The sequence below is a fragment of the Protobothrops mucrosquamatus genome, unplaced genomic scaffold (assembly GCF_001527695.2).
Source record: "Protobothrops mucrosquamatus isolate PMUCROS unplaced genomic scaffold, P.Mucros_1.0 scaffold2803, whole genome shotgun sequence".
NCBI lineage: Eukaryota > Metazoa > Chordata > Lepidosauria > Squamata > Viperidae > Protobothrops > Protobothrops mucrosquamatus.
This window is the reverse complement of record NW_015388838.1, coordinates 176,447-199,850: the sequence shown is the minus strand read 5'-3', so window position 1 is coordinate 199,850 and position 23,404 is coordinate 176,447. Positions and strand designations below refer to the sequence as shown.

The 23,404-nt window shown below is 55.8% G+C and overlaps 1 protein-coding gene across 1 annotated transcript; it reads left to right on the top strand.

Moving 5' to 3' along the window:
• The first annotated feature begins 5,241 nt into the window (after nt 1-5,241).
• Nucleotides 5,242-22,856, top strand: PLEKHM2 (pleckstrin homology and RUN domain containing M2). Its single transcript, XM_015825789.2, has 20 exons — nt 5,242-5,318; nt 10,595-10,701; nt 11,164-11,273; nt 12,112-12,211; nt 12,669-12,756; nt 13,005-13,191; nt 13,836-13,856; nt 15,190-15,418; nt 15,975-16,688; nt 18,110-18,179; nt 18,346-18,436; nt 18,581-18,645; nt 18,811-18,899; nt 19,148-19,280; nt 19,446-19,636; nt 21,110-21,175; nt 21,273-21,432; nt 21,689-21,868; nt 22,486-22,602; nt 22,719-22,856. Exons 1-20 carry the CDS (start codon nt 5,256-5,258, stop codon nt 22,854-22,856), a joined length of 2,919 nt encoding a protein of 972 aa, XP_015681275.1. The 5' UTR covers nt 5,242-5,255.
• Nucleotides 22,857-23,404: the final 548 nt, after the last annotated feature.

Here is a 23,404-nt window from a genome sequence, read left to right as displayed (position 1 = left end):
TGCTCCCGCCGTTTGCTCCCCTCCAAGCGGCCGGGCACAGCCTGAAAGTCCCAGAGCTGGGAAATCCCTGGATTCTCTCCTGGAGCCCCGGGGGTGGCTGGGGAGTGAGAAGCCGCCAGCCTCCCCGCTGAATCTGCCTGGCGCCGGGGCCAACTCCCCCCCGGGGGGCTCAGCTACCTCCCAAAACGTACACGCTGCTTCCGGCTGCCTAGCGGATGAGGCTGATCCCGGCCCCGAGCCTCAGGAGATGGAGGGAGAGAGCAGCCCGGGCAGGGCGTCCCCAGAGATGAGCGAGCCCGGCACCCCCCTGCTGCTAGAGCCCGCGGAGCTTCCTCCGGATTTCAAGAGGTGCAGGACCCCCACGGGCGAATGGAGGGAGCCTGGGCACGTGGGGGACGCTTCCTCGCCGCTGGCCGCTGCTGCACAAGGGGAGGTTTCCCGAGGGGCCGAAGAGAGGCCGGAGGGGGCCCCGGCCCACCCGCCAGGAGATGACCACTCGCTTGAAGGCCCCCCTGGCCCAGAGACCTTGGACCCACACCACCTCGAGTCGGCTGAGCTGAGCGCCCCGGACCCCGGCATGGAGCTGGAGTTGCACAAACGCCACGGCCTTCCTCTGCCCCTTGGTCTCCCCCCAGCCAGTCGCGGAAATGTCGCCGTTGACCGGCCCCGGGATCAAGACGAAGAGCCGGGCATCTCCCTCGCCTCGGCCTTGAAGGAGCTCCACCGCCTCCTGGTCGTGAGTGCGAAGCACGACTTCCGAAGTCGGCCGGAAGAGAGCCGCCCCTCGCTGGAGGCTCCTCCCGAAGGGCTGGCTGAGGATGAGGCGAGGCAGGACCCGGCCCTCACCTGCCCAGCCGCGACAGAGATGCTGGAGGAGCCCCACTTAGATGGGGGGCAGCAAAGGGTCTCTGGCTGTGGCGACTCCCTCCCAGCAAGCCCTTTGCCAGTGTGGCCTCTGCCGCAGGCCGAAGAATGCCCGGGAATCCCGGCCCAGCGCTTATCCCCCGGGCAGCTTCCCAGCTGTGCTGCATCGGGGCCGAGCTCTTTTGCCTCACTGGACCCTGAGTCCCGGGCGTCCCGGAGCAGCTGCAGCCCTTCCCCAAAAGAAGGGGGAGCCTCCAGCATCTCCCCGGAAGCAGAGGCCAAGCAGCAGCAACATCTGGAGCAGCTGCCCGAACCCTTGTCCTTCCCCAGGGCTTCAGAGACCCACGCTCCTCCTGCCCTGGCTGCAAACCTGGATCAGATTGTGGGGGCTGGCTTTACACCCCAGGAAGCCGGAGAAGCTCTGGAGCATGCAGGGGGGAACGCCGATCTGGCCCTGCTCATCTTGCTAGCCAGGAACATCGTGGTCCCCACGTAGCCAAGACTGCCTTTCTGGAAGAGCCCCCCCCTCCTCCTCCTCCCCGCGCCTCGTGACGAAGTTTGATTCAGCTGTACTTTTTTTTTTCCCCCTTTAGAAAGCAGGAAAGGAAAATAACCCCTTTATTTTCAACCAGGTCATCTCCTAATTTGCCTTTCATGAATTTTGGCCATTTAAAAGAAGCAAATATTGTGCGGAAACCGCCATCCCTCATTACTCTTATTCTGGAATAAACTTTATTTAAATATACGGTTTTAGAACAGCATGCAAATGTAGGGCTTAGGAACTACAGGCCCGGCTCCGAGGGGGTACTTGCCTCGGTGAAGTGCCAGGGGGGGCAGAGACTTTAGGAGTCGGGGCAGAACGTGGCAGCCCCTTCTTATCTCCAGGGAGGGACACCGCTGCGTGCCAGCGGTGTGACCAAGACTCCCTTCTGCTTAGGCTGCAGCCGTGGGTGAAAATCGGTTCCAGGGCAGAGCGCGCCAAGAGGCAGCACTTTCGGGGTACCGTGGGGTAAAGCTGCACCCACAAGGTCAGCTCTTCAGGGTTTTAAGGCTGGTTCCGAGGGAAGAGACCGGTGGGGGGGAGCTTTTGGCCATTTGTGGTGCAGGCCGAATCGCAGCTTAGCAGCTTTGGATGTGGGGGGGTGGATTGGCATGACGGTGCCGGGCTTGGTGGGATAGCAGAGCTAAGTCAGAGAGAAGGTTGATGAAGGAGCTGGCGCTTTCCCATTTTTCCCTGGGGGATGCTAGGGCAGGGGTCTGCCTGCTGGGAGCCTCCCTTAACGATGTGTCCTTTGAAATGAAAAAAAAAAAGGGAATTTGTGGCTGCTGATAATACTTTCAGCTGTAAGAGGGCAGGAACGCACCCCTTTGGAGAGAATTGACGGCCCTGATTCCACAGCCAGGACTGGCTCTTGAAGTTAAGAAAGGGTGGGGGGGCTTCCTTTCTGTTCCTGAAGGCTTGAACTTGCTCTGCCGCTGGAGAAATCGGGCGGAAATCGTGTCCTGTCCCCATAATTCAGCGCAATCGGGGAGCTTTGAAATGAGGGGGCCACATAAGCAGTGTTTCTCTTTTGATTTGACAACGCTGTGGCTCGCTGCTGGGATTGTTGATCTCAAGAGGGCAGGGGAGGTGCAGTGGGGAGACCCACAATCTTTTTATGGGGAGGTGGGGAGGGGGTTTCTGCATGGCAGGGGTTCCCTTGTGGGGTCCCCCTGCAGGTGCCTGTCTCTGGACATGTGTGCTGCAGAGGGACAAAACCTCTGGGTTACAGCAGCAACAGGGCAGGAGAATCCTGAAGCCCAGCCAAGGAGGCGATGCTTTTTGGAAACGCACCTTTTTGTGACTTTCAAGAGTGGCACTTCCTGGCAGAGAGAGAGAGAGAGAGAGAGAGAGCCCGACTGGAGGGTGGTCCTGGCGGCTTCAGCTCCTATTGTGAGCGTCCGCAAAGCAGTTGCCGCCACGGAGCGTTTGCGTATAATTCAAGGAGGAGCAGTCTGGACCTTGCTCCCTCGTACACCGAGTGGACGCCTGGGCCGCCGGTTGCCACCCTGGAGTCGGGTGCCTTGGCACACCCAGCGGCCGAAGCCTCTCTCAGGAATCTGCCTGCCTTGTCGCAGCCTTTCGCCCTCCTTCGGCCCTCTCGGCTAGTGCTGGGCGGTACCGGGAGACGGTGGGGCTCTTTGCCGATGATCAGGTGTCATCTTTGTAGCTCACATCTTCCTTTTTTTTTTTTTAAACCCAAAAATAAGGACATATTGGGGGGGGCAGGTTGCTTCTCAACTGGGAGAAATATGTAAACGTTTTGGATTTTAAAAATAAAGATGTGTTTTTTTTTCTCAGAGCAGTTGTCCGATAGATCTTTACCGCTCAAGGGCAGCCAAATCGGAGGGTTGCAGGGCCAAAGAGGGCCTGGCAGTTGGTGGGCACTGGAGGAAGGAGGCGAATGGAAGGCAGTATTTGTGTGCTGTTGGCACCTCCTTTCTGGTGGCAAAAGTAGGGACACCGCTGTAGCTTTCCCCCCAAATTCGCTTTTGCCCAGCCAAGGCAACCTTGCCAGTCAGGATTCCTTTCACCAGCCGGGCACCGATGCCACATCCAGGCTGGGCTTCTGTCCCAGCAGGATGGCTCCATGGAATGAGGTCAATGGCTCCCAGCCCTTGACCTCTTTTGCCTTGCTTATTGCCTCTGGACCGGATGGGTGAGGGACCCAGCCAGCAAATCAGCCCGGGGCAGCGCCCACTGAGTGGTGCAACGGGTTTTGGAAGCGCCCGGAGCATCTTCTCCCTTGCTCAAGCTGGCAAGTGCCAGGCTTGCAACTGGCATCTCCTGGGCTGCCTGGCTGATCTGCCCGCAGCCAGCTGGGTGTGTGTAGTGCCTCTTCTTGCGGCGCTGTGACCCAGCAGGCCCAACCGGCACAACGGGTGAAACCTTGGCAGGTGTCGTCCCAAAGGTGCTTTTTCCACGAGGCACCTAGACTTTCTTGCTTTTCTTTGAAGATGTTTCTCACCCAAGAAGCTTCCTCAGCTCTGACCGGATGGTGGGGAATGGAAGGATTTATATTCCTTGCGGACAGCTGGTCGTTTGCCTTCTTTTAGAGCAGGGGTCTTCAAACTTGGCTCTTTTATGACTCGTGGACTTCAACTCCCAGAATTCCTCAGCCAGCATGGAGGAACTAAGGCCCCTTCATGACTTGTGGACTTCAACTCCCAGAATTCCTCAGCCAGCATGCCTGGAATTCTGGGAACAGAAGTCCAGAAGTCATGAAAGGGCCAAGTTTGAAGACCCCTGTTTTAGAGGGTCATTGAGGCCACTTGGAAGTTTGCCAGTGTCACCATGAGGAAATCCTTCCATTCCCCACCATCCGGTCAGAGCTGAGGAAGCTTCTTGGATGAGAAGCGAAACGTTTTCAAAGAAAAAAAGGAGAAAGTCCAGATGCCTCCTGAAAAAAAAAAAGCACCTTTGGGACAACCACAACCTGGATGAAGGAGAATCCTCCATAATCAGGGATAGGCAACCTGGGCTCTTTTATGACTTGTGGACTTCAACTCCCAGAATTCCTGAGCCAGCATGAGGGAAACTTTGGCACTTTTATGGCTCGTGGACTTTTAATTCCCAGAATTCCTGAGCCAGCATGGGGGAAACTTTGGCCCCTTCATGACTCGTGGACTTCAACTCCCAGAATTCCTGAGCCAGCATGAGGGAAACTTTGGCCCCTTCATGACTCGTGGACTTCAACTCCCAGAATTCCTAAGCCAGCATGAGGGAAACTTTGGCCCCTTCATGACTCGTGGACTTCAACTCCCAGAATTCCTGAGCCAGCATGAGGGAAACTTTGGCCCCTTCATGACTTGTGGACTTCAACTCCCAGAATTCCTGAGCCAGCCATGCTGAGGGGAAAGGGAGAGTTTCCAAGCTGAGCCGTGGCTGACTGAGGAATTCTGGGAGTTGAAGTCCACCAGTCATGACGGGGCCAAGGCCCGGATGGGGACGGTATCTGTGAGCCGTCCACAGTTTGCGGGCCGACTCTGGGCTCCTCTCCCCGCGGAGGGAGCGTCCCGACAGCAACCTCGCATTCGCACTTCCGGTCCTCCGCCCCGGACTGATGTTGAGGGCCGCACGGAGCGAGACCGTCGCCGACCGCCCTCGGCGCCGTCGCCGCCGCTGATGTAGAGGGCGCGTGCCTCGCGCGGTCACGAGGGGGGCGGCGGCGGCGGCGGCAGAGGAGGAGGAGGACGCGGGGCTGAGGGCCGGTTCGCTCGCCCGCCGCCCTCCCTGCTGAGGCGACCGCCGCTGCCGCAGCGCCACCACGGAGGCCCCACGGCGGAGGCGACGGCGGCGGAGGCGGCCCGGGAGCGCCGAGGAGGACGGGCCGGGAGCGCGGGCCGCCGCCATGGAGCCCCCCGCGCAGCTGAAGGACCGCATCCTGGAGAACATCTCGCTCTCCGTCAAGAAGGTCGGCGGAGACCCCCCCCAGCGCCCCCCCTCCCTCGGGCCCCTCGGTTGGGGGGGAGGGAGGCGGGGAGGGGCTCGGGCTCTGGGAAAACCGGCCTGACAAGGTGGGCCTTTCCGGAGGAGGAGGAGGAACCCCTGGTCCCCCCCTCTTCCTCCTCCCCCCCCCCGTGGGCGCGACTTTTAAATGGAAATCCGGCCTTTCAGAAGAAGCAGCCAAATCACGGGGGAGGGGGGGTGTGTTTATCTCCATCCCGCCTTTATTGTTTTTACCAATAAGTGGGGAGGGTCTCTCCCTTTGAGAGAGCTTAAATTAAAGATTTCCCTTTAATGTGTGCAGATTAGCCTACGTTTAAAGTGACAATGAAGTTGTTCTGTTCTAGAATATGTTCAACACACACCCTCCTCCTCTTTCTCCTCCTCCTCCTCATTCTCTTTCTCTTCCTCCCTCCTCCTCTTTCTCCTCCTCCTCCTCCTCCTCATTCTCCTTCTCTTCTTCCTCCTCTTCCTCCTCCTTTCTGCTTCTCTTCCTCATCATCATTCTTCTCTTCTTCTTCTTTTTCTTCCTCTTCCTCCTTCTCTTCCTTCTCCTCTTCCTCCTTTTCCTTCTCTTCCTCCTCTTCCTCCTCCTCATTCTCCTCTTTCTCTTCCTCCTACTCCCCTTCCTCCTCTTTCTCCTCCTCCTCCTCATCATTCTTCTCTTCTTCCTCTTCCTCCTTCTCCTCCTCGTTCTCCTTCTCTTCCTTCTCCTCTTCCTCCTTTTCCTTTCTGCTTCTCTTCCTCCTTCTCTTTCTCTTTCTCCTACTCCTCCTCATCATCATTCTTCTCCTCTTCTTCTTCCTTCTCCTCTTCCTCCTCCTCTTCCTCCTCTTCCTCCTTCTCCTCCTCGTTCTCCTTCTCTTCCTCTTCCTCTTCCTCCTCATTCTCCTTCTCTTCTCCTCCTCTTTCTCCTTCTTCTCCTCCTCTTCTCCTTCTTCTCTTCCTCGTCCTCCTCCTCCTCCACAACAACCCTGTGAGGTGGGTCAGCGAGAGGGAGAGGCCAAAAATCACCCAGGTGGCTTTCCTGGCTAAGGCGAGACTCGAACTTGCAGCTCCCCTGCTTTCTAGCCTGGTGCCTTAACCACTTGGCGCGTTAATTGTTCTAGTAGCTCTTCTTCCATCCGGATCCTCCTTTGTGACTGTGCTAATTTTGTCAACCTCCAACATTTTCTGCCCTCTGTCTCTCCCTCCCTTGGCCTTTGGGGCTTCTGCCGGGCTGGGCCTGGCTTGCCTAAGCTCAGCCGTAAGGACTCCCCTTCTCCTTGGCAGATGCACCGTCGGTTCCCCTCCGAGGTTTCCCCTCTCCCACTCACAAAAGGAAGGAGTCCATATATGCTGCTCTGTGCAGGGAAAACCCAGAAGATGGGTAACGTCATTTTGATGCAGGGCAGGCAAAAAGTCTAAATTTAAAAACCCGTCAGAAGTATTGCTTGCTAGGCTGGTTTGGCTTCTCTTACATTGAAATTCCTTGCTTGAAACGGTTGCACGGTAAGATCCCAGGACGGTAAGATCCCAAGGACGGTAAGATCCCAAGGGAAGTGTTTTGAGTGCTTTGTTGTGCATCATGCATAAAGACAAATCGAAAAGCTCTTGGGAAGGGTTGCGCTTTGCTGTGTCGCCTCTGAGATCACGGGTAACGACCTGCTACCCCCAAATCTCCCAAAACCGGGTGTGTTGTATCTGTCCCGATGCAGCTTCAGCATTGAGCGGTGAAACTGCTGAAGGGTGGTGTCAAAGCAGGCTAACCGTGCTTGCTTATTCGTAAATGCAGCTAATCACGTTTCCCCCAAGTGAACCGGAAACATTGACAAGAGTTTTTGACCGGCTGTGTATAAGTGGCTGTTGCTGCTAATTTATGCTTGTTTATTGGGTGTATTTAGAGCTTAACGTCCTCTTAGTGATTCATGATGCAGGTTTTGAAATGATCGCATGAATTTGGCCCTTCGGAGAAGTCTGGAAGAAAGAATCCACCGGCAGATAAAACTGCGAACCCTGACAAGTTAAAAGCTCAGAACAGAGCATAACATATTAGACATATTGCCTTTCTTTATCCTCATCCTGCGCAAGCAGTGGCCAGTAGCGGCTAAGGAGACAAGCAGCAAAATCTGTAGATGCCGAAATCCCCGAAGCTGAATTTGCCACTGTTCTGCCATTACACCTTTTCCATTCACTCCCCAACCTTCTGTCTGTGGTATAAAACCACATTTCTCCAGAGGCCTAATTGCTGCAGGCTGTATCAACAAGATCACCGGGAAATCTCTGGGTATTCAGTGGCATAAGGGCCAATCAAGTCTACCCCCCGGAAGCCTATTTCTAAAGATGCTTGTCCCAAAGATGATTAGGGTACTGGAGGCTAAAAGATAATAAGGAACGGTTGCTGGAATTGGGTCTGTCTAGTTTAATGAAGAGAAGGACGAGGGGGGACATGATAGTCTTCCAATATCTCAGGGGCTGCCCCAAAGAAGAGGGAGTCAAGCTAGTCTCCAAAGCACCTGGAGGCAGGATGAGAAGCAACGGAGGGAAACTAATCAAGGAGAGAAGCAACCTGGAACTAAGGAGAAACTTCCTGACAGTTAGAACAATTAACCAGTGGAACAACCTGCCTCCAGAAGCAATGAATGCGCCAACACTGGAGGTTTTTAAGAAGAGACTGGACAGCCAGTTGTCCGAAATGGTATAGGGTTACCTGCCTGAGCAGGGGGGTTGGACTAGAAGACCTCCAAGGTCCCAACTTTATTATTATTACTAGCTGTACCCTGCCACGCGTTTCTGTGGCTCAGTCTGGTAAAAGCGTGTGTTGCTTTTACGTCCAACAGATGGTGCTGTTTTTTAAAGACATATTTTTACCTGTCACAGGTGTGACATCTATATAATAGTAGGTATATAAAAACATGCGCGTATTCGAATGCAAGGTTGTGTCAAAATTTCAAAGCAATCGGTGAAGAACTTTCGGAGATTTAAGATTTTGAACAAACGAACATTTACATTTTTATTTATATAGATTATTATTATTATTATTATTATTAGTAGTAGTAGTAGTAGTAGTAGTAGTAGTAGTGGTGGTAGTGGTAGTAGTAGTAGATGAATTGGGGCAGTTGCCTCTTTCGTTTTGCCCATCCAAGAGATTTCATGTAGCCGGCTTCCTAGAGCAGCTGGTTGAACTGTGGCTTCATCTGCTAAGCCAGCTTTCCTGACAGTCTTAATGTGGGGAGGGGGAACAGAATCCAGCCTGTCAATCAAGGTGAATCAGTACCGTTCAGCAGAAGGGAGATGCCTGGTAAGACACTTTTGCTGTTGGTTGTGGAGTCGGTCTGTTGTGCGGCCTTATCCTTGGGCAGCCACTGAGCTGTTGGTCCTGGGGCCTGTTCTGGATCTGAATCTGCAGCTCTCGCTCTCTCTCTTTGACCCTGATAGGGTTTCGGCCATTTTGGATGCTGTGGCTGTATGGAACAGGAACTCGAAGAGGTCCTGCCTGCCAAAAGTTTTCTCAGAGGTCCCACTTGTGAGGCCTCCGCATAGATCTGAGGTGTCCTAATTGCTGCTTCCATCTCCACAAGAGCCACAGAAGCCGCGGCCGAGGGACCCTTCTGAAGTTTCCCCAGCGAGCAGGCCGTTTGCTGCCTGTGCCAGTTCCACAGCAACTGGATTGCTTTCGGTTGTCAGGACTAGTGCAGGGGTCCCCAACCCCTGGTCCGTGGACCGGTACCAGCCGCGTGGCATGCCAGCAACCGGTCCGCACAAACAAACAAAGCCCCATCCTTGTGAGGCAGGCAGCACATAAAACCACACACTCTCTGGTCCGTGAAAAAACCTCCACGGAACCGGTCCCTGGTGCCCAAAAGATTGGGGACCTCTGGCTTATTGCAGCCCCTCATCCTTCCTCGGCAAAGCGTCTGGACCTTTCACCATTTTGTCTGTTAAGGATATGTGTGCCTCTGATGGCTTCCAGGCTGTTGTCTCCTTGGTGCTTCCTCTCTTGCCCTGACGGTCTGCAGCCCAGGCAGGAGCAGAGCCTCCCTCCAGCATCTAGAGAGTGCTGTGGGTGTCTGGTGCCATTTGAGGTGTGCCTCGTGGAGAGCCTGGCTGCTCTTCTGCCCCGGGCACCCCCGTATTTCTCTCTGGAGCTGAAGCATCACCAGACTCGGCTGCCACTCCCTCTCGGGCCTAGCCAAGACACGTAAAGGAGTGGCTGGGAATCCTGGCCTGGGAAGCTGCTCTCCTTGTTGCCCGGGCAAGGTGGAGTCCAGCTGGAAGGAGGAGCATCCTCGGGGGAGGGAGGGAGAGAGAGAGAGGAAAAAAGAGAAAGGGAGAGAAAGGAAGATAGAGAGAGAGAGGGAGAGGAAAAAAGAGGAAGAGAGGAAGAGAGAGAGAGGAAGAGAGAGAGAGAGAGAGAGAGGAATAAAGGAGAGAGAGGAAGATGGGGGGGGGAGACTACAGGTGCTGGCACGAAAGCACAGGTAGTCCTCGGCTTACATCCACAACCGAACCCAGAATTTTTGCTGATAAATGAAACGTTTGTTCAGGGAGTATTCACTTAACTGTGTGTTAAGTGAATCGCTGCAGTTGTTAAATTAGTCAGACTGCGGCTGGGTGAACCGTGCAACCCCCGGGGACACTGCAGTCGTCATAAATGTGAGTCAGTACCTGAATTTTAGACCTCAGGGCCGTGTGGAGGCTACAACAGTCGTAAGGGTGAGAACCAATCGTAAGTTGCTTTTTTCGGTGCCGCCGTAACTCTGATCGCTAAACGTTGTAAGTTGAGGATAGCCCGTAGCGTCCCGTGGGCCTCGGCTCGGCTCTGCTTTGGCCGAGGCGGGCCAGGCCTCTACAAGGGGCTTTGAAGAACTTGCCAAGCGAGTTGCAAAGATGCAGATTGGGCCTTGCCACCCGGACCGGAGGTAGGCGGACCTCTCTTAAACAGCCCTAGGCCAGGGGTAGGCCACCTTGGCTCTTTTATGACTGGTGGACTTCAACTCCCAGAATTCCTGAGCCAGCCATGCTGAGGGAAAAGGGAGAGGTTTCCAAGCTGAGCTATGCTGGCTCAGGAATTCTGGGAGTTGAAGTCCACGAGTCATAAAAGAGCCAAGGTGGCCTACCCCTGGCCTAGGCAGAGTGGGAAAAGGGACTTTTTCAGCTTTTCCCTCCTGAAACTCCGAAAGGGGCTGCCGCATATGGTACCGCCTGGATGACAGCCAGCAGCTTGCCTTGTGGCTCCCTCACCAGATGTGCTCGTCTCTCCAGCTGCAGAGCTACTTTGCCGCCTGCGAGGACGAGACGCCCGCCATCCGAAACCACGACACGGTCCTGCAGCGCCTCTGTGAACACCTGGATCACGCCCTGCTTTACGGGTAAGGGGCCTCCGTGTGGCCGCCGCTTTCCCCTGGAGGGAGCCACAGGCAGGGGACGGGCCTGCACCCCAGGGGCTCAGGTTTGGGCCCTTCCTCCCTTCCTTGAGGCAAGCGGCTGGCTCCTTGCTAGCGCGCTGCCCTCATGGGTGCCCGGAAGAGGGTCTGATCCTCAGCCCACTGCAGTAGGGTCTCCTGGGTCAGTGTGGCCTAGTGGAGCCCACCTTGGCTCTTTTATGACTGGTGGACTTCAACTCCCAGAATTCCTGAGCCAGCCATGCTGAGGGGAAAGGGAGAGATTTCCAAGCTGAGCCATGCTGGCTCAGGAATTCTGGGAGTTGAAGTCCACCAGTCATAAAAGACCCAAGGTTGCCTACCCCTGGCCTGGATGTATTGTGCCGGGGAACCTGCAAAGGACTGGTGTGCTGAAGAAAACAGTTTTTTGGCTTTCCTTCTCCTTGGCAGGCTGCAGGACCTTCCTTCGGGCTACTGGGTCCTGGTGGTCCACTTCACCCGCCGAGAGGCCATCGAACAGATCGAACTGCTGGAGCACGTGACCACCAACCTGGGGCGCAGTAAGTCTCAGCCCGTTGTTTTGGCCAGCCCTGTGCGGCCCATGTCAGCAAATGCCCGGCGGGCGCTAGGACCCCAGGGGCCTTTGCCTGCCCCTGAGGATGTGCAGGTACTTGTTAGTGAGGTGTCACGGTTCCGACAGATGTTACTCTTCAAAGGACGAGGCATTGTTTACCGTAAAGAATCTATATTCAAATAACATGGCATCGGCACATACATGGTGGAAGCCAAAATCTGAATTCTCCGGCCCCTAAACTCATAACATCAAAGCACAATTTCCTCCTCTAATTAACAGTCATACATCACATTCTCCGATTAGTTTGAAATGATGACCTTCCCTCCAGTTCTCCCACCGGCCATTCCTTATCATCTCTTGTTTCAAACAGCCTTGAAAAACACTCTTACTACCAGGTTGTTGTGTCTAACTAATTCCCATACACATTCTTCCTTCTCCCCACCCCCCCACCGCCAGCATCATCTAATTCTAACTCTAAAAGTAGCACACACGTTAAGGGGGAAATGGCTGCATTTTCATCTATTGTCAAAGCAAGAACATGCCATGTTAGCAGCGTTGACAGGAGGGTTCTGAGCTCCCAGTCCTTCCAGTTAGAAGGCTGGGAACTAGAGTGCTCCCTGCTTTGGGCTGGGAGCCGGACAAGCACCCAGAGGAGCCGGTCCAGCCCTCAAGGGGTTTCGGGGCACCTCCTGCCACCCACCACCTGCAGCCTGGGCGTCAGAGATGGGGCTTCCACCCAGACCGCCCTTGAGAAGGTCCCGGCCAGAAGGACTCCGGGCAGGTGGGTCCTTGCCCCCCTGACAGCCAGCCTGTCCCTCTTGCAGGCCGAGCATGGCTATACCTGGCCCTGAACGAGAACTCTCTGGAGAGCTACCTCCGCCTCTTCCAGGAGAACCTCCCGCTGCTGCATAAGCATTACGTCAAGTAAGTCTGCTGGGCTGCCGGGCCCGGCACTGTGGGAAGGGGGTGGGGAGGGGAAGGACCTCCCTCCCCCAAACAGACAACGGGGCCTTTGCAGCTTTTCCTCCAAGCCTGCTGTTCCCAGAGGGGTCGCTGGCCAGACTTAAAGCTCGAAGACAGGCAGGTCCCCTTTTCACAGCCTCTTCCCAAACTACACGGTGGAGGGATTGGGGCTTCCTGACGCTCCCAGGAGCTTAGAGGCGGCAGTTAGTTCCCCAAGGCTGACTTGCTGCAACAGTCAGGACTTAAGGACTTAGCGTGGCAGGAGTGTGAGTGGGGGTCCCTCTGGACTGAGCACCCCTCGGACGGACGGGCAGGCGGGCCTCTTCCCAGCCAGCGGGGCATCAGGTTAGGAGCGACCACTTCTTGGTTACTGCCTTCGCTCGCGTGGATCCTGAGCGGTGGCTTTCCCCTCCCGCAGAAACGCCCTGGTCTGCAGCCACGACCACCTGACCCTCTTCCTCACCCTGGTGGCGGGCCTGGAGTTTATCCGATTCGACCTGGACCTGGTGAGCTGACTCGGCCTGCTTGGAGGAGCTAGCTTCCCACTTCTTCCTCACCCTGGGATGGGCCACCTCCCACGCCTGGATTTCCCTGTGACCTATAAAGGCGGCCGCTTTCCCAAGCCGAAAGGATTCTTCTCAACCGATGGGCCAAATCCCTGAAGGAAAAAAAAAAAGAAGAAGGCTGGGAAAGGGAATTCTTGGGGGGGGGGAGCAGGCAGCAGTTCCACCTAACACTCCCCCTGCTTTTCCAGGACGCCCCTTACCTGGACTTGGCCCCCTACATGCCGGATTACTACAAGCCCCAGTTCCTGCTGGACTTCGAGGACCGCCTGCCCGGCTCCCTCCACGGGTCGGACAGCCTCTCCCTCAACTCCTTCAACTCGGTGACCTCCACCAACCTGGAGTGGGACGACAGCGCCATCGCCCCCTCCAGCGAGGGTAAGGGGCGAGGGTGGGCAGCAGCCCCAGGATGGCCTGGCAACGTCCTGGCTCCACGGAGCGCTTGCCTGGGACTGAGGGCTGTCCAGGCAAGATTAAAGGAACGGAGGGTCAGGACGGGGCTGGGGGCAGTTCTTCTTTGGCCAGATGACCGTCAGGTCAAGCGGCAGACTCCATCTCTAGTGTCTCCAGAGCCCCTCAGGCATTTGGGAGGGGGCAGGCCTGGGGGTGCTGAGGAAGCCTGGGTCATCTGCAGAGCGGGCCAGTATTTTGAGGTGCCCCATTGCAGAGCTGGCCTCCCTTGATCCATACCATCAGCGCACTTGGATTGTTGATCCCCCTTGAGGGCCGCTCGGCCCGAATCGGCCCTTTCTGTCCTCTGCCTCCCCCCCCCCAGCCCCAGCTGCTCTGCCCTCAGCGGGATCCCTGCACAGCCAGGAAGAGAAAGTCTCCTGCCGCCTCCGCAGGCTTGCACCTTCCCGATAACTACCCCTTTTTTAAAAACTTCAGGATAACGCGGTCCTTGAGCAGGATCCGCAACTGAGCCCAGCCCTGCCGCCGGAGCAGAGATTGGGTTCCCCGCCTTGCCCTTGTCCTGCTCCATTTCCCCCCCCTTCCTTCCCTCCCTCTCCCCCCCCCCCGTTGATCNACCACCGCATGGGAAGGTGGGACCAGCTCGCCCTGGTTTTCCAGTTCCTCCCCCACCCCCCACCCCCCCGCTGCTCTCTCTCTGCCCCAGCGCTTCCTGCATGCTGGGCCACAGGTCTCTTTAATACCAGGGTGGGGGGCCCAGCAGCCAGGCCTCCCCCCCGGGCTCTTCGGTGGCAAAGCCTTGCCAGCTTAATTGGCGCCCTCAGCCCAGGGCATCTGCTGCCCGGCCCACCTGCCTCAGTGGGGTCTCCAGGCCCTCCTGGACACCTAACCCCCCCTCCTCTATTTTGTGGCTTCCATCTCCCAGCATGAACCATCAAGTCTTTCTGGTTTGCGCATTAACAAGCTTTCCGAGTTGTCCCCTGTCGACAAAAGCGCTTCTTGTGTCGGTGCCAGCCGGTCTCTTCCTAACCTCTTTCTCTCTCCTGTCAGTGCATGGGGGGGGGGGGCAATGGACCCAAGCCAGCTGATTTCGTAACCACGGATGCTTCTCCCAACAGCCTCTCTTTCCAAGCAGGGGTCTCGCTAGCGATGGTGGCGGCGGCGGCTGCAGCCCTTTCTCTGTCCTCGCTGTCCCTCAGCTTTTGCCCCGCTGCGCCCCTTAAGACGGAGGGCGGGTGGGTGGGTGGGTGGGCTCTGGGCCCCTAACTCAGCTGCTGCTCGTTTTACTGTTGGGCTAGTCCCTGCTCCCTCTGCCTGCAGAGGGAACTTGGAAGAGGTGGAAAGTTACACCGGTTAGCTTGTGCCGTCTCCTTCAATTTGTGGTGGAAGGCAGGATTCCTGGTGGAGAGAGAGAATTTTGTAATAAGAGTAGTTGAACAGCTAGCAGAGCCTGCCTCCTGATTCTGCCCCCCCCCCCACCTCTAGATGCTTCCCCACTTGTAAAACTGACAAAGATGCAGCGTCCCTTTTCCGGTCTCCCTTCGGCCGAAGGGGGCTGCTCCGGAGGCGGACAACTTCCTGCCCTTCTCCAGGGCTACATCGGGGGCTCCGTGGGGTCCAGCGGAGAATGGGAGCCCCCGGTGGGTCTGGGCAGGGGACGTCCTCGTTGTGCGTAGTCCGTGGGGCAAAGCGACAAGATGTCACAGGGTGTGAACTCGGGATAGAATTCCCAAGCCAGGAGCTGTTAAGTTGCAGCTCTGTGGGGGCCACAAGGATTGTCGGAATTCTGAAAACTGAAGGAGCTGCCCTTCCTTCTCCCCTGCCAGGTGTGAGAATCCCTGAGTTTCTTGATCCAACGGGCCAAAGAGTTGCAGCTGGGGCACATCTTCTGAATTGGCTGCTCCCGGGAGCCGGGGAAGAGATGGCTGACCTTCCCCTTTTCCTTCCTTCCTTCCTTCCTTCCAGAAGGAGACCTGACCGACACGCTCAGCTGCCCACGTTCCGTGGCCTCCGAGCTGAACGGCAGCCGGGCTTCGGCCAAAAGCCCCACCCAGCGCTACAACCCTTTCAACGGGAAGGCAGAAGGGCCGTCCTCCGCCGAGAGCACCCCAGTGCACGCTGCCTCGCTGAGGGCCGACCTCCTGGCCGACGGCACCGATCAATCCGAGGGCTGCACGGAGCTGGAAGTCATCAGGTTGTGCTGGGGGATTGCTTGGACCCATCTGGCTCTCGCCTCTGCCCCTGGCTCTTGTGGACCCCTCCTCTCCTCTTGTTTTCGGCATCAGGGAGCCCTCCTTCGCTTGGGGATGTTGAAGTGGAGGGCCCAGGAGTTGCAAGAAAAAATCTGGGCTCGGTAGCCTCCCGGGCCCTGTCCAGCTTGAGACTCCAGAGTGGGGTCCGGCGTCCACCTGTCCTTGAGTCCTGAGCAAACCTGCCCAGTTTGCAGCTGCGCCCTGGTGCCCCACAGCCAGAGAACTCACTTCCCCCCCCTTTTTTATATATATAAATAGTTTATTAATTTTCTATTTTGACAACAAACGACGTGTTGACTGGGTCCCTTAGCAATTCCGTGGTCCACATAAGTCCAATATTTACACCACCCAATATCTCCTCTCCGAGGAATAAACATTTTCCCCCCATTGAGCAAATACAATTCTTGTTGTTGTTAATAAATGCACAGTTGAATATCAGCATTGATTACAGTTTTCTAAAATTATCTTTTCTAACCAACACGTCTCTTCCTTGCACAGGCTGGCGAAAAAGAAGAAAACGGTCAAGAAGAAGAAAGTGAAATCGGAGGAGGCCGCCGTCCCCTCCCTCCCCGCTCCTGCTCTGGGTCAGGAGGTCAGGCAGCCAGGGGCCGCCCCAGAGTCCGACTTGGCGGTCAGCGCCGAGGAGACGCCGTCCCTCTGCCAGCTGGCCCTGCGGATCCCCGAAATGAAGGACATGGCCATGGAGCGGGTGGGGCAGGCCCTCAGCAAGGCCATCGACTCGCTGGAGGAGACCGACGGGTGGAGCCGCAGCCTGGAGCCCCACCTCCTGGACCAGTCCTTTCGGACTGACTTGCCGAGGGACGCCCCCTCGGAAGGGCCACCCCTTGGCGGCTTTGGTCAGGGGCTGCCGGCCCCCATGGACTTCTACCGCTTTACCGTCGAGAGTCCAAACACTCCTGCAGCAAGTAGTGGCCACCATGACGCTTCAGGGGATGGTCAACCGCCACATGTTCCTGGTGGCCCTGAAGCTTCTGAACAAGAGGAAGAAGGAGGAGGAGGAGGAGGAGAGGGGGAGGCTGCTGGACCGGCCGTAGCCGGCTCGCCGGGAGAAGCGGTGGAGATGGCTAGCGCGGTGGCCCTCAGCAGGCTGAAGGAGGATCGGGAGAGCCCTTCCCCGAGCAGCGCCGAGGACTCCGGGGTGGAGGAGGGGCAGGGCAGTCCGTCCGAGGCTGCCCACCCCTCGGAGTTCAGGTAAGGGCTGGTTTCTCGCTTCGGCCAGGCCTCCTCCACCTGAGGGACGCAGCGCTCGGCCACCCCTCTTTCCTCCGGCCTCTTCCAAAGGAGGGGAGTCACAGCCTGTTTCCGGCATCCAGTGGAGAGCAGAAGTTGGGGCTCGGCACCATGGTGGCGGCATCCCACCCTGCGTGTACCGAGAAACTGTTAAGAGGCTTTTGGGGGCCCTTTGACCTTCCGTCGGACAGTCCCTGCCTCCTCCTCCTCCTCCTGGCCGCTTCGGCACCCTTTGCCCTCCATTCCTTGTATTGAGGTGCCCTCTGAGCTTGGCAGATGTTTTCTGGCAGATGTTTCATGACCCAACTAGGTGACATCATCAGTGCTAGAAGGGAGGAGGAGGAGGAGTGGGATTGTGGGGTCCTTGGTGCTCTCTGAGCTTGGTGATTTTCAGGCAGACGTTTCATGACCCAACTAGGTGACATCATCAGTGCTAGAAGGGAGTGGAGTTTGTGGAGGAGGACTGAATGGTCCTTAGTGCTTTGTGGTTTTCTTGCAGACGTTTCATAACCCAGCTAGGTGACATTATCAGTCTATAAGGGAGGGGGGTTTGCAGAGAGGAGGAGAGGGGGAGGAGGAAAAGGACTGTGGGGTCCTTGATGCTCTCTGAGCTTGGTGGTTTTCTTGCACACGTTTCATGACCCAAACTAGGTAACATCACCAGTGCTATGGCATGATCAGAAGCGGTGAATGCTCCAACATTGGAAGTTTTTAAGAAGAGACTGGACAGCCATTTGTCTGAAATGATATAGGGTTTCCTGCCTGAGCAGGGGGTTGGACTAGATGACCTCCAAGGTCCCTTCCAACTTCATTATTATTATTATTATTGATCATCGCACAGTCAGCCAGATGTTCAGACTGGATTTGGCATTTTTGCCTACCTATCGAGTCCTTCCCAAGGACCTGGGATAGGCAGATGTGGATGTTTGATCTGCCTATCCCAGGTCCTTGGGAAGGATAGGTAGAGAAAAATGCCAAATCCAGTCTGAACATCTGGCTGACTGTGCGATGATCACTATTATTATTATTATTATTATTATTATTATTATTATTATTATTATTATTATTATTATTATGTAGCCCACTTGGGGCCATGAAACGTCTGCCAGAAAACCATCGAGCTCAGAGAGCACCGAGGCCCCCCTGATTTCAGCCCCGAGCTAACAATGTTCTCCTTTATTAGTCCTTGTATCTCACGGACGTAAAGAGGCGTCCCTAGTTGGCACCGTCTTGCTTTCTCCTTCCTGCTGATCCCTGCCGTTCCACAGTTTCTTCCTTGGAGAAAGCCACCTCGTGATGGGGGTCAAGGAGGGCGGGGGGGGGGACCGGCCGGCTCTCCCTCCCGCCTGACCCTCGGCTGGGCCTTCTCCTCCTCCCTGCAGGGTGGACAACAATCACTTGCTGCTCCTGATGATCCACGTCTTTCGCGAGAACGAGGAGCAGCTCTTCCGGGTACGTCCGGTTGCCCAGAAGGGGAGCCCCTTGTGAGCGTGTTTCTCCCCCCCCACACACACACACCCTGGGCACTCCGCGGAGCAGCCCTCTCCAGATTGAAGGAGCAGCTCTTCTCGCACCCCTGTCGCTGTGGGTCAGTAACGGAGGCCTCTCTCCCCAACAGATGATCCGGATGAGCACAGGGCACATGGAAGGGAACCTCCAGCTGCTTTACCTGCTGCTGACCGACTGTTACATGTACCTCATCCGCAAAGGTATCATCCCCCCATGGAAGGAAGGCCCTCTGGGTTGCCACCTGCCTTGCTCGGGGTGGGAACCCCCTTGGAGCAAGCCGTGGGCTCCCCGGGGGAGAGTCCGACTGCGCAGCTGACCCTCTGCCCTGCTTTTCCCATCCCCAGGAGCTGCCGAGAAGCCCTACTTGGTGGATGAGGCTGTGTCCTACAATGAGCTGGACTACATCTCGGTGAGTGGCGGTTTGGGGCTCTGCGGGAACACGGGGAGCACCCCTCCAGAAGGCTTCTTCTCTGGGCAAGACCAGTGGCCCTAAATTCCTAACTTGCAGGGGCTGAGCCCTCCCCTCCCAGAGGCCAAGGGCGACCCCCTCCGAACGGTTTCTTTTTCCTGGCAGGTGGGCCTCGATCAGCAGACGGTGAGCTTGGTCTGCACCAACCGTCGGAAGCAGTTCCTGCTGGATACAGCGGATGCTACCCTGACTGAGTAAGGGCTGGGCGGGCCTCGTCCGCCCCGAGCTTAACAGCTGCTGGGATGGCGAGGATGGTGCCCAGAGAATGCCAACTAGTAGGGTTATTCTTTGTAGGGGGGAATAATTTTCACAATTGGGTGTTCTACCCTCCACACCCCAGTTAATGTGGTCTCTTCATCTCTCTTTTAGTCCCTGTGCTCAATCCAGGTCCCCTGCTTCGATGTTTGGGCACAGGGGTCCTAATGCCCCTCTCCCTCTCCAGGTTCTTCTTGACCTCCCTGAAGTCCGCGATGATCAAAGGCTGCCGCGAGCCGCCGTACCCCAGTATCCTGACGGATGCCACCATGGAGAAACTGGCGCTGGCCAAATTTGTGGCTCAGGAGTCCAAGCGGGAGGTGCGCCTTTCTGCTGTCCTTCTTCCCTTCAACCCCAGGCAGCCTTTCCTCTGTGGGAGGCACCCGCACCCCGTCTCCATTCGGGGGAGGGCCAAAGGCCAAGCCAGGGGGACTTCTTTGGGGGCTGAGAGCCTGGCTCAGCGGCTGCCTGCCTGTCTTTGGTAGATCTCAGAGGTAATCGTCCACTTCTACGGCCTTGTTCACTGGGAAGACCCCATGGACGAGACCTCTGGCCCAGTTTCCTCTCACTACGCACCAGCGGAAAACTCCATCCTCAAGGAAGGTGTGCTGAATTACAAGGCAGGAAACAATTACTTGGGCAAGGAAGTCTGGAAGTCCTGCTTTGTGGTGCTCAGGTGAGGAGGCTGTGGCCGGGGCCGGGAGGAGGGCTGGCTAGATTTTGGTTCCTTTTTTAAAAAATTATTATTATTATCGAAGACGTTCTTAACAAAGTGAAAACCGTCAGAGAAAATAAAGATAATAAACAGGAATGCTAAACAGCGAAGAAGAAATTGCAAAGATATGCTACATTAATACCATCTGAGCCTCATTCCACCTGTCTGGTCCCTTCCCACTGGGTAGAACGGAGTTTGGTCACCTGTTGAAAAGATTGCAGAACTTCGTCCTCAAAAAGTTTACAGAAAGAGACCCGTAAATCCTCCGATCCAGACGCTTTCCTGATTTTGACCCATTTTACAGCTTTTGCCAGCATAGTCATAGAGATCTATTCATTAAGCGTTTCTGTTTTTCTGTGATCTTTGGTTAAAGTTTGCTTCTTTTCAGCCTTCATCAGCCTTTTTGCCAGGGTGATTGTTAAATAATTTAGACTAGCATTGCTGAAGTGTTTTTTTGCCTCTTTATCCGGTGTTAACGATATTTCCATCAGGTGGTTTTGATATTTTTAAAGTCAGCTAATTTTAACCTTCATTTCTCTTTACCGCCGTCAAGGGCAACTGTTCTTTTAAGAGTTTAATATGTAATGAAATAATTTTCTCTTTGCAGAATTTCTTTAATTTTTCTTTCGCTTTTTGTTTGTATCTGATCTTTAATCACCTATGTCTTTTTTTCGAGTTTGCTCTTACGCTATATGGAACGTCTCTGTGTAAGAGTTATAGTTGCAACCCAAACTGTTCTTATATCTGTATTTTTGTCATGTAATATTTTAGTTGTTGTTGTTAGTTGCAAAGTCGTGTCTGACCCATTGCGACCCCATGGACCACGTTCCTCCAGGCCTTCCTGTCCTCTACCATCTTCTGGAGTCCATTTAAGCTCAGGCCGCCTGCTTAAGGGACTCCATCCAGCCACCTCATTCTCTGTCGTCCCCTTCTTCTCTTGCCCTCCATCTTTCCCAGCATCAGGCTCTTCTCCAGGGAGTCCTTCCTTCTCATTAGGTGGCCAAAGTACTTGAGTTTCCACTTCAGGATCTGGCCTTCTCAAGAGCCATCGGGGTTGATCTCCTCCAGGACTGACCGGTTTGATCGCCTTGCAGTCCAGGGGACTCGCAGGAGTCTTCTCCAGCACCAGAGTTCAAAGGCCTCCATTCTTTTATTTCTAGAGTGATACCTTTTTCTGTCAGTTGCTCTAACAAACCTCTTCCTATGCCCTGGTTGCAGCTTTTCTGGTGTCATCGACTTTTACATGTATAATCCCAAAGTTACTTTGGGCTGGACTCTTGGTGACAGCATAAGAGGGCCTGTCCGGCCCTCTCGAGGACAGAGGGGGGGGGCATTTAATTTGCATATTCTAATTTGCATATGCTAATTCAAAGTTCCCCTGCTGTGGGCTGGGAGGGGCCCTTTCCCACCAGCTGCTTCTGTCTTCCCTTTCAGCAACGACATCTTGTATCAGTATCCAGACCGGACAGATGTCACCCCGCTGCTGGCTGTGAATATGGGGTGAGTCCCAGATGGGGCAGGCTCCCAGGGTGCACATAGACACACACCGGTTCTGGCCCCTCAGTCTTATTTGCCACAAACTCTTGACCCCTTGCAGGGGGGAGCAGTGTGGCGGGTGCCGAAGATCGAGCGCCACGGACCGGCCTCACTCCTTCCAGGTCATTTTGACGGACCGCCCTTCCTTGGAGCTGAGTGCAGAGAACGAAGAGGAGATGGCCGACTGGATGCAGTACTTATGCCAGGCGGTCTCCCAAGGGGTAAGGTCACCCTTTGGGATTTTGATTTTTTGATTTTGATTTTATTAAATTTATACCCCGCCCTTCTCCCGGAGGACTCAGGGCGGCTTACAGCCAGTTTAAAACAATGATATAATACAATTGGGATTGGGACCACGGGGGACGGCGGGGGTCCCCGCTGCTCCTGTGCTTCCTGGTAACCGGAAGGGAGGGTCAGGAGCAGAGCCCTCTCGCCCTCAGGGGCGCCAAAGGTGGTTTGCCTGTGCTTCCCACCCAGGTGGTCCCCCAGGGCGTGGCCCCCGCCCCCTGCGTCCCCTGCTGCCTGGTGGTGACGGAGCAGAAAGTGTTCACCTGCCATGAGGACTGCCAGACCAGCTTCTTCCGCTCACTGGCCACCGCTGAGCTGGCGGAGGTGGCTTCCGTCTCCACGGAGGCCGGCCGGGAATATTGTCTCCTGGTGAGTCTACAGGAGGAGGAGGAGGAGGAGGAGGAGGAGGGAGAGGAAGAACTCTGGAATGAACTGCCCCCAGAGATCAGGATTATCCCTGATCTCCCTTCCTTTCGCCGCGCCCTCAAGACTTGGTTATTCCAGCTTGCAGGACTGGCCTAGGGTAATTTTTAGGGGGGTTTTAATTATATTTTAAATTCGACAAATATTTAAATATTCCTTTTAATTAATTTTAAATTTGTATTGTTTTGTATGTATTTTAAATAGATTGTCAGCCGCCCTGAGTCCTACGGGAGAAGGGCGGGATATAAATCCAAATATAAATAAAATAAATAAATAAATAAGAGGGAGAGGAGGAGGAGGAAAAGAAAGAGCAGGAGGAGAAGGAGAAGAAGAAGGAAGAAGAAGAAAAGACAGGAGGAGGAGGAGGAGGAGGAGGAGGAGGAGGAGGAGGAGAAGAAGAAGAAGAAGAAGAAGAAGAAGAAGAAGAAGAAGAAGAAACGTGGCTTGGGCTCTCAGAACAAAGGGGCTGCCTTGGGACTGGGTCTCATCTGTTAAGTGAGGGTCTCGACCCTGCTGCATCAGGAGGCCCAGGGTCCCACCCAGCGTTCCTCTCTCGCCCTTAGGAGTTTGCTCAGGAGCAGAAGCAGTACCTGCCCCCGTGGGTCCTCTACTTCAGCTGCCCCGCAGAACTGGAGCGGTTCCTGCTGGTGCTGGACGCCGTGTGGAAGAGCACCTACCAGGTTGGCCGATCTGGTGGCGGGTGGCCCGGCTCTGCAGACCTAGGGCCCCCCAGACGGCGCCCCCCCCCCGTTGTCCCCCTTCCCCTCACGGCTCTTTTTGCCCCGCCGTGTCGCAGGTGGACCTTCCGCACAAGCCCGTCGAGGACGGCTCCGTTCGGAAGAAATGCGAGGATGCGCTGAGCTTGATCCACAGCATGTGGCAGCGCAGCGACAGCCTGTGTCGTGGCCGGGCTTCCCGGGACCCCTGGTGTTAGCCTCCCAGGAGGCGAAGAACGGCCCGATCCCAGACGGCAGAAGCGCAGCGGGCGCACAAGGGGGACTTGAGGCAGGGTGGGGGTGGGTGGGCCTCGCTTGCTTGGACACTCCACGAGCCCCTCCCCCAATCCGGGGTCTGGTGGCTACCGCTGCTATGGACTCTGTGGCGCACTGGTTGGGCCGATGGTTATGCCATGTCTGTGGCAAGGGTGGTGTGCCTGCGCGGCCTCTAAGCAGGGACTCCAGGTACAAGAGGGAAGGGGGAGCAGGGGCTCTGTGCCCCTGCCCCCCAGCTGGGGAAGGGTCCAGGAGAGGGTGGAAGAGCCGTGGGCAATAGTGAGGTGAGGGTGCCAGTGGGGAGGGGCTTCTGCACAAGATGGAGTCACTAAGCTAGCCACTGTCCGTCATTTAGATGCTAGAGCCCAGCCTGTGCCCCCCCCCCGCCCCCTGCATGTATTACTTTTATTCAAGGCCTGCAGCCAGTTTTGCGGCACTTCCTGGTCCCCCGTTTGCCCTTCTCCGCTACCTGCCATGGCCCCCCCATCCT